This window comes from Haliotis asinina, chromosome 6 (genome assembly GCF_037392515.1).
Source record: "Haliotis asinina isolate JCU_RB_2024 chromosome 6, JCU_Hal_asi_v2, whole genome shotgun sequence".
NCBI lineage: Eukaryota > Metazoa > Mollusca > Gastropoda > Lepetellida > Haliotidae > Haliotis > Haliotis asinina.
Genome location: NC_090285.1, coordinates 2,678,692 through 2,689,010, shown reverse-complemented (window position 1 = coordinate 2,689,010; position 10,319 = coordinate 2,678,692). Strand labels below are relative to the sequence as shown.

General features: G+C 45.0%; 1 protein-coding gene across 1 annotated transcript; it reads right to left on the bottom strand.

Annotated features, from left to right (window-relative positions):
• Positions 1 to 925: 925 nt before the first annotated feature.
• Positions 926 to 9,952, bottom strand: LOC137286314 (uncharacterized). The gene is made up of 12 exons (XM_067818092.1): positions 9,566 to 9,952; positions 8,990 to 9,149; positions 8,198 to 8,368; positions 7,736 to 7,827; positions 6,127 to 6,353; positions 5,520 to 5,773; positions 4,898 to 5,120; positions 4,262 to 4,351; positions 3,340 to 3,554; positions 2,330 to 2,533; positions 1,606 to 1,783; positions 926 to 1,134 (listed from the first exon to the last, which is right to left on the bottom strand). The coding sequence occupies exons 1-12, from the start codon at positions 9,862 to 9,864 to the stop codon at positions 1,019 to 1,021; spliced, it is 2,229 nt and encodes a 742-aa protein (XP_067674193.1). The 5' UTR covers positions 9,865 to 9,952; the 3' UTR covers positions 926 to 1,018.
• Positions 9,953 to 10,319: the final 367 nt, after the last annotated feature.

Genomic DNA, 10,319 nt, shown 5'->3' with positions numbered 1-10,319 from the left:
CGTGTTCGGGGCCCGATGCAACAGTGAACAATATCACCATTGCATAATGAAACCATCCAGTATACAGTCATACAGACTGTAACATCGCCTTGCGTCAACAGTAGGAACGGCTAGCCTTCATTAACGTGTGCTTGTATAGTTTGACAGTCACGATTTCTCATAAAGCGTTAAAAATGCAAATTCATTCTGTGAGTAAAATTCCAAGATTACACATCGAGATGGGTATGTAGAAAGATGTAACCTGTGACACACCTTGGCTATCAACCGAACCAAGTGAACTGAACTTTTCCAACACTCTCGCACATGTCACTGTCATAGATTGTTACAAGGAATTTGGTGTCGCGACTTTAAGGTGATCGGGCAGTCGTCAGATTCACCTGTCATCCTGGCGATCTAACAGTTACCTACATCCTAGCTTTCATTCATTTTTATTGGCTAAGTCGAACCCCATGGACCCTTGGTCTATACTTTTCACTGTATAGTATATGATGATGAATATTGACTACATTCTGTTCCACACGGGATGATGGTAAACATGTGACACCCAAGATGGACAACACTGTGCGGAGAGCTGCGAGATGTAATCTACATGTTTTTTCTGGTACTTACACACGTTTTTACTGTTGTAACCCTGATTAAAGATATTTACGAGATCTTTCATTCTTCGTGGTTATTGTTGGTCTCAGTATTCAGACAACAATATTTTCAGGATGCAGGATGTTAGAGATTTATCTAACAAGTCGATTTGGGCAGATTCTTATTTCCCAAGTCAGCGTCCTCACAACAGACTGCTTGGTGTTCAGCAACACTGATCCACACCATCTACGCAGTCTTGCCTCCGATCTCTCGCCGTTGCCACAGTAACAATGTGACCATTCAGCTAACCGATTGACTATGTTCATGTACAAAATATCAAAGACGTATATTCCAGTAAATGTTTATTATTTCGCTTGGTTTGACATTACAACATGCATCAACTCAGTATCATAGCCGGTATATTTATCACGGTCTGTAGTGTTCAGTACACCCCTAGTGTCTTTGTTCCAGTGATAGTCAGCTCTCCATTGAGGGTGTTGGACCCGACGGACTTCTTCTGGTTGGGCTGCTGACCACCCAGGTACACCCGCACTTTCCCTGGAAGATTCACACAATCTTAACGATAATAGTTCAAACAGGGACAGCAAATATATCTTGTGGCGATCAACAACCCAATGTCAGAGGGTCATCTTGTTTTAGGCCAAATAATTGGTTGTGCATGATTTCAAGTCAGAAGCCCGGGTAGGGGAGGATGGGTTTAACCTGACATTCAAGACTGTTTCATTCACACAGAGGCAGGTATGCACTGAGATACTATATGGAACCGAAGACACTCTTCAGACACAGCATTCTGGTATTGAGTCGGCCATCTTGGTTTCAGGCGCAGTGTCCTCCACATCCTACGTTGTGGTATCTACGAAACAAACCACGACTACGCCGTGCGATCACAGCTGTCAGCCATGTTAGATGGGGGTGCACATTGCTAGTGATTCCTTCGAAAAGTGACAGAAGATATCACTACACGTAGAAATACCGAGAATCAAGCGGTGTTTAAGGCGTTTCACTCACCCGGTTGTACAGCCCAGCCGGTTGTGTCGTCTGCCCAAACTGCCAAGTTCTCGTGAGATATCGTCATGTTCACGTTCACCTGACCTTTAGCTGGCACAGACGTTCTGGTGAATCCGACCAGTTGTAGCCTTGGGACGGTGACTGTGGGATTCTCCCAGCTGATGTACAGCTGCACGACCTGCAATAAAGAAAACAGTTGCTGTGTTGGCTGGTTGATTGTTGTTTAACGCCGCATACAGCAATATTCCAGCTATATGGCGGCAGTCTGAAAATAATCCAGTCTGGACCAGACAATCCATTGATCAACCACATGAACAACGATCTAGGTAGATTGGGAAAGAATGACATGTTAACCTATGTCACTATAATACCCAGAAAGGGTGATCATGGAACACCTGTTTTAGTGAGTCAGTTCCGTTTTACGCCGCTTTTAGCAATATTACAGCAATATCACGCGGGGTACACAAGAAATGGCCTTCACACATTTGTAACCATGTGGGCAATCGCATCCGGGGCCTTTGTGTGACCAGCGATGGCTTTAAGCACAAGGCTGTCCACCGCCACGCACCTGTTTTAGGTTATTCTGGAGTGAAGGAATCTGTATTTCCTTGCGAATTTTAATGCCACATATGCAGAATCCATAGATAAAAAACAACGGATAAAAGTTGAGGGGTATGACAAGGATATTCTGAATGAAATTGATACAGTGCCGAAATTAGCTCACCTCGTCCGCATCAAGTCCGCCTGTGTTGGTCACACGGGCTTGTACCGACACGTCGTCACCGGCTCGGATGGTGTTGCTACCGAGCTGGAAGTTGCTGTACTGGAAGGTGGTGTAGGAGAGGCCGTAGCCGAAGGGGTAGAGAGGGTCGACGTCAGAGTAGCGGTAAGTGCGGTTTGTCATGGAGTAGTCGGTCATCGACGGGAACTGGGACAGACAGATACAACACACTGTATTTCAGCTAGGTTGATCACAACTGTAAACTTTATTTCACAAAGGATGAGCGCCCGAAAGAATATTTTACATGAACCACATCACTGCCCTTCATGACGTAAACAAATCTTAATCCGAGAGTGTGGTTGGCACACTGCTCCCTCACAGTTTCACAGTTTCACTACAGTTAATGATTTCTTCTATAAACAGATAATTTATTTTTCTACATTAACTATTCACAGGTCAAAGATCTTCTTTCCTTGATTTCTTTGCAGGTATTTTTCGGGTTTAAGTAGTGAAACTGTGAAGGTAAAACTATGTGTCTGCATTTTTACGATACATTATCCATCCAGTATAAAACACTCTCTGAACAACATCATTCTGGTGTGAAGGAAATATCATGTGCACTTCATTTCATGTAATTGTCAGTTCATGACGCTCCAGCCATGCTGTAACGGCAAACAGTCGTGGATCTACATTGTCTAGATCTCTGTCATCACGTGACAGTAATTCATCGAAGATCTAACTTTAAGCGTTTGCATTTAAAGTGAGTGAAAAAGAATACACATGTATAAAGAAAAAAACTATTAACCGACAACGAAAAAGTAACACTGAAAAAAAAATCGAAAGTAGACCGAGACAATGGTGACCTGTGCCTGCCAACAGGATGTACTCATTCCTGATGCATCTGGTGAATGTTTCCAACCGGATGTACTCATTACTGTTGTTTCTGGTGAATGTTTTCATGAGTGGTGGAAAGGTGGACATTGCGCAGAGTGTGGTGACGGTGTCGTACTCACTCCGTTGGTGTTCCTGTACCAGGTGTAAGGCAGTCTGCCGCCTGGGACAGAGAACGGCCCGTCGTTGGTGAGGGTCTTGAAGAGGGCCGTGCCCGTGGCTTGTGCCGGATAGAACAACGCCATTATGGCTGAGATTCGAGGGTCAGCTTCTTGCTGGACGATGTTGACCGGGCCGGCATTAAACAGCAGCAGCACCACGGGGACGTCGTTCTTGGCTGAACACATGATGAAATAGCCACATGCTTGATAAATATATACATACACATTGATAACAGAACAGATAACAATGAATGACTACCTGTATGTATTTAAGTATTCCTTTCGTGAGTCACCTGAAAAATGTGTCTACTCAAGTATCAGCTCTACCCAGGCGGTGCACAAAATTTAATACCCGCTACCTGGTGTAGCTCATCCCAAGGTACATGTGAGCATTATCTCATATTTCCTATTTCAACAATACCTCCATGTGATGATGTAACATTTAGAAAACGATCACAATATAAACATGAGCATTTGCAGATATGCTAGTTACACTAGTAATACTATTGATTACACAGCATGACACATTGTGTGTGTACTCAGGGCAACACGGGACATCAGGTTACACACACTAGCTGCCTAGATGACTGAGACACAGCTGAGATATGGACTCCATCCAGCGTGGTCGGCTCTGCTTCCTGACAGATCCTACACAACTCCACCCTTGTTGTGAAGGGGTCGTGGTGTACTTTAGTATTAAATATAGAACTTATATGAGAAATCTCTTCTACAGAATCCCAAGAAGTGGTCAGTAATTGACTTATTCTGTGACACGTAACGTGTGCGTGACGTTTGTCATCTGCACAAGGTCACGTGTCACACACTGTCTCTATCTGAAGTCTATCTATCGCTCTACATCTATACCCTGTCGATCTGCACTTACTGTTACTTAAGACGTCTTGAAGAAGGGTCTTCTGTCCACTCGGCAGGTCCAGATTAGAACGATCACGGAATTCATCCTCCATCTTTTGACCTGCAGACAAGCATGAAATAGATGTCAACCCACACAGCCTGTGGCCACTATGTCGCTGGCCAACCCTCCGAACGATGTTGTCAACTTGATCGAGCAGCGTCTTAGCTAGAGTGGTATGACGCGCTTTGAAATATTGTGAAAGCTAGATAAAACATCGATTGTGCCTCCAAAGTTGTCAAATGCTAACACTTAAGGCTGGAGTTGTTTGCTCTGCATGAAAGAAAAGTCCTCTAATGGAAAGCTGAAATTATCCCTTTTGTCATGCAGTCATGTGGGCATTTTTAGGGATCATCTATATACGTCTAGATCTAAATATGAAACAGCTGAGGCTTCCTGTCTACTCAGTTTGAATTTCAGGTGGATAACTCGCTGGAAGGGAATTTGCTAGTTTGTGGCTATTGAACGTTATCTTTACTTAATGTGGTATAGTTTTGGTGGCAAAATGTGGTATTGTCAATGACAATGACTATGAAACATGGTTCTGTGCGAAACCTCCAAACACCAACTCCCTCACTCACCCATCAACCCATCCCCCACACGTCTCACCTAGACCAAGGCACACAAAGACTATCTCTGCGCCCTGCACTGCTGACTTGACCATGTTGGCTTGGTATGTCCGACACACAGAGTCCGTGCAGCCCTCAGCCGACTTCACCGTGGGGGCCACGCCCTTCAATCCATCCAGGACCGTGGAGATGTACCTGTCCTCGGTACCGGGGGAGTAGCTCCCGAACACGCCACGTCCCTGGTAGGTGAACGGTCCTACAACCTGCGTGTTAACAACGGCATGTGTGGTCTTTTCTGCAGTTATGTAATTTATACAAGTTATATTTTTCTGTGTTTTTTTTGCGAAATGAATTGCATACTCGCCCCGACTCCACTCTCTTATAAACTGAGAGAGGGCAATATTTCTCATTGACGAGAACTGTTCGAAGCCACTGGGTAGACTTTGGTCCAAATGTCATAGCACTATTCTATGTATGTCAGACAAGGAATGGGTTAGTCACTTACAGATGAGTGGGTCAGTTACTTACAGCTGAGAGGGTCAGTCACTTACAGCTGCGTGGGTCTGCCACTAACAGCTGAGTGGGTAAATCACAGGTGAGTGGGTCAGTCACTTTTAGCTGAGTGGATCAGTCACTTATAGCTGAGTGGGTCTGTCACTTACAGCTGCCTGTTTGTACTGGTTGGCCTTGATGGGGAGGAAGTTGTTGTGGTTCTTGAGAAGGACGAATGTCTTCATGGCTGCCTCCACGGCAAGATCCTGGTGGGCCTGAGTTTCCACCACGGAGGAGTCCAGCTTGCTGTACTGGTTCATACTTGGGGGATCGAACTCTCCCAGCCTCATCCGGGCATAAAACAGCTCCTTGGCCCGTGCTCTGACAACTTCCTCCTTCAGCTTGCCCTGCTTCACGGCGTCCACTGCGGAGGAAAACAGAACAGCATTACAATAATACGCGACTTTTGCCTACAGAACTCCGGAAATGGGCTGCATACATATGTCCAATATGGGGAACGAGAGAGGCGTGTCAGTATGGATCTAGCACTCTGCGGAGTTTGCACAGTTTGGAGGTTTCACAGCTGAACATTATTTCAGACAAATGCAATATGACCCATACCGACTTCTTTCATTGTCAGGATAGCTTCTGTTTTAAAGATTTAATCGTAAGTTGATTTTGCAAACAGACAAATACAAAATCTATCTCTGTAAACCTGGATCGTAAATCAGAACACGGAAAAAGAAATGTCATTAAACAGGTAAACAAAACACGAACCTATGGAGAAGAACGCTGGTTTGGCGAGATTCTGAGAGAGTTCAAGGTTGCATCCGGCATCAACGGACCCGGCTGCAAGGTCTACATAGTTATTGAAGTATCTGTGCCGTGTCATCATAAGTTCTATAGCTCCCTGATCACTGATTACGTAGCCTTCAAAGCCCCATTGTTTCCTGAGGACATCGGTAAGCAGGTGCTTGTTGGCGCAGGCCGGGACCCCGTTCAGTCTGAATACACAAACGTTAGACATACATTTGCCTCCGTTCAGTTGGGATATACCTGTAAAATATCAGAAATACAATGGACGCTGTTCGGTCCGACTACACGTAGTGAACATCAGGAATACATTAGATGCCGTTCGGTCCGACTACACGTAGGGAACATCAGAAACACATTCGTCTCGGTTCAGTCTGATGCCACGTGTAACCTATCAGTGTAAACAATTGGATTTTAATGTGGAAATGACATGATGTCAGCAGCTTCTCTGATCCGTGTATATCAGTGAAGAAGGCCGGATGGAAGAAATAGAGAGCGGATCTGTGTTCATACCCAGGGCAGTTTCACATATGTGAGTTCTATGTCGCCACGTTGCAAGTCCCACACATCATGATTGACCATGCTCGTCATTACATACCAATATTTATTGCCCTTAAAAACAATTTTTAGAAATCTGATTGGTCAACAGCCAAAGCATACGAAACCTTATTATTTTGGGATAAAATTGTCCAATCTTTATAGATCAACAGCAAAAGCATAGTTTACGGAACCATGTCGGTAGATTTGCCAGGGTGTACGAACCGTTAGTCCTGACATATGTGTGACGTGCCACTCTGCACTTGTTGTACAAATGACCTTGATCTTAGACGGAATGTGGCTGCCAAACGGCTGATCGAAATATTTGGGTTGTTGTATACAATTATGAGTGTAAACTGGATAATAAATTGTTACCATAATTTCTCATTTGTTTTTTTTTCAATAAATGCATAAACAAGGTCTGCTTTCACTTGTGTTTAACAAAATCTCAAATTCGGGCGTGTTTATCATAAACAAAGCCATTCCGAGTTATCTCCCTTTATGATCGTCCGGAAACATCATGGCGAAACGTTTTGCGTGTCACTCTGCCGAAGGTTGAATGTTGTTGTTTACAGATAAGCTAAATAAAGACATCGTAAAGGAAATGAATTCTTCACATGGTGCTTTGAAAGGGTGCACGGGACTGTAAGACCCTTATAAATTTCGTCCACCCTTTCAAAACAAAGTGTAACTAATGATATTGATGTTTTGAGAGATTAGAACGTGAACGAGTTCCCGTCAACCAGGGGTACTGAATCTATAGTATTTAGATCTGATGAAAGAACAGACTTAGACTGTTTTGAGCTTTTTCTCTTTACCAGCGTTCATGTGTTCCGTGCACAAACAATATAATGAATGTCTTGTAACGGTACCGTATGATTAAACATTTATGAACACGTATTTCTGAAACACAAAGGACAGGTCCTTTGGCGCAAGTAACCGGCTTAGATTTCGATGCGTTTGAAAACATTTTACGTGCGTTGTTCATTGCCGAGATAATGTAATTGTAATGGAGGTTGCTGTGTACGATCCTCACCTGTTGTAGCTGCACATGAGGTTCATGGTGCCAGCCTTGACACACGTTCTAAAAGCAGGCAGGAAGGTTGATCGCCAGTCTCGCTCAGATACCTATGGCAAAATCATTCATTAAACTTTGGTTACGGACACACATACTTCCGACATCAGCGTTGGGATAAATTTCAAACTGGTATGTCGTATTTGAACATTACGCATAGATCACCTCTGTGGTCTCGTATAGAGAAGAAAATGAACGGTTGTTTCATTCCCGGTTGCGTCATGTCAAAAAGGTACTTGTTATTCTGCTTGCCCAGTGCACTGAGGGAACCAATAACAAGGACGGAGACAGTTTACTTCATGTCGAGTATCCATGATGGCACCTCAGTGGGTGACACACATTCACCTCACCTCAGTATATATTTTGCTGGACAACAAATGACACTGACGCAGTGGTATGGTACTGTCAACAATATGAAGCTACCTTGGCATCAAAGGAAAATCTGCTGACGGGGATGTTCTCGGGGCCGCCGTGGGCGTCAAAGTGTTTGCAGCCAGCGTTAGCTCTGAGGTAGCGGGAGTCGTTGCCTTGGAGTCCCTTCACGTAACTGGCCGCGAACTGACCACTGAGGTAGGGATCTTCTCCATACGTCTCCTGGAGAGATAAGGTGTCATTGCAACATCAGTAGACGTCACATCCAGCAACACCGACGTCACATACAAGACATACTTCGGAGGATTCATGTACTCGCATTAAGTTAATGCGTGACGGCACAGAGTCTAGGAAAAAAACGAATACTGGGTCCAGTTTCCCCAAGCGACCGTAGGTTAGGGCTACCGGAGGTCTTTCTACGATTCCACTGTGAGTGACACAAGTATACCTACCGGAAGTAGTAGCTCAAATTTAATATGGCCCAGCAAATGTCTGCAGTTTGTCTGAGATAGATCTCATAACTGCTGTATATATTGTCGCTGTAAGCCTTGGTATTACAACCATATGAACGTGCGAATACAGTCACTTATTTTGCATAAATCGTGCGTAAAGTATCTTTCGGTGGCAATTTGCCTTCCGCGCAGTTCTTTTTCCCTTGGAACGTCTTGAGACTAACATGATGTTCTGAAGAAACTCTCTGATGAGTCATCATTCTTGGGAATAGACGGTTTGCAAAAACAGCTGGGTGAGTTTCAGAGGGGAATGACCCCTCTAAACACCATATAACGTGTAGTGTGACGAGATAGATAGACCCAATAGACCCAATAGACCCAATAGACCCACCTGGTTCCTGCCCCACCTGGGGTCCCGCATGATGTTGATGACGGGGCTGAAGCAGCTGAGGCCTTTGTGGTCGCCGTACACGTTATTCTTGACGTAGTCGTTGTATTTACCGCGGACCTCCACTCCCGTAGCCTCGGCCATTCGGAACAGAAGGTCAGTGCTGGGTCAAGGTCATGAGTCAGTTAACACAGCTATGACACATTTCCCTAGATCATGCAATATGATTGTCAGTTTAAGTTTATAGGTGTGCGATTGAAAGCAGTGGTACAATGGATACAGCTAATCCGCCGTGAAGCCCGATTCACTTAGCAAGAGAGTGTCCCATAAGTGACAAATATCGGGAATAATTACCATTTCTTTCACCTATACTTCACCTATATCACGGGTGGCGTGCTTGGAGTGGTAGAACATCCCGACGTGCTGCAAGTCCATATCATTGGTGCAGTCAGCGAGCATGTGTATGTGTCATTAACGAAGGAAAGAACTGTTTTGAAAATATGTCAATAAAGATATCATCATGAATTGATGGACACCATTGTCAACACGCAGGAAACACAGACACTGACAACACCTTACCTCCAAGAAGCCGCGAGACCTATAGACTGGGGGAACGATGTTGCCGATCCACTTCTCGCATCCCCTCTCAGACACTCCGTGTTCCAGGAATAAGGATTTATCCCCAACTTGGGAATACCTGGGGCAGGGCCTGCGCTAGGCCCCCAACCTCCCCGTCCCATCTGGGTCTGTATTTCATCGATAGTGAGACGCCCGACGAGGTCCTCCACCCGCTCCTGCCAGGTGAGCGATGTGTTCCTGAAGGGGAAGTCAGCCCCGACCAGCGTCAACAGGGGCAGCAGCAAAACAAGTGACATCATGATGCGAACACGTCCCTGCAGGCCAAACAACAGTGTCGGGAGTGGCCTCCAAAGGGGTGGTTTTATACTTCGCTGATAAGCAACGTCGCATCTTATCTATCTTTCTCTTTGTGTCAGTACTCCAATAGTTTGGAGAACGAAGACGTTTTGTGGTCTGGGTTGAATTAGGACACAAGGCGCTTGATGTAGGTCGGGCCGCACCTGACGAGCAAATGTTCGGGTACTCTACAATATCCTGGTTATGTGATGGCGGCTTGTAAGCATCGAGTCTGAAGCAGACAAAATATTCATTGATATCATGAACAACAACCCTCAAGCTCGGGGCATGACGCAACAGTGAAGCATATCACGATGACCTCCCTACCTGCTAACAACCTGCGTACTCTGTGTTGGTCTGGCGTGTAAGTGCACGATTCCTATAAGATATGCTATAATTCTGACACTGATAAAGATCG

What these genes read in the sequence shown, in the direction of transcription:
- LOC137286314 (XM_067818092.1), bottom strand. Translation starts at nt 9,864, where the DNA reads ATGATGTCACTTGTTTTGCTGCTGCCCCTGTTGACGCTGGTCGGGGCT. An exon ending in GATTTTCCTTTGATGCCAAG is followed by an intron (nt 7,828 to 8,197) that starts GTAGCTTCATAT and finishes ATTTTGCCATAG; the next exon opens with GTATCTGAGCGAGACTGGCG. An exon ending in CTCATGTGCAGCTACAACAG is followed by an intron (nt 6,354 to 7,735) that starts GTGAGGATCGTA and finishes TTGTGTATTCAG; the next exon opens with ACTGAACGGGGTCCCGGCCT.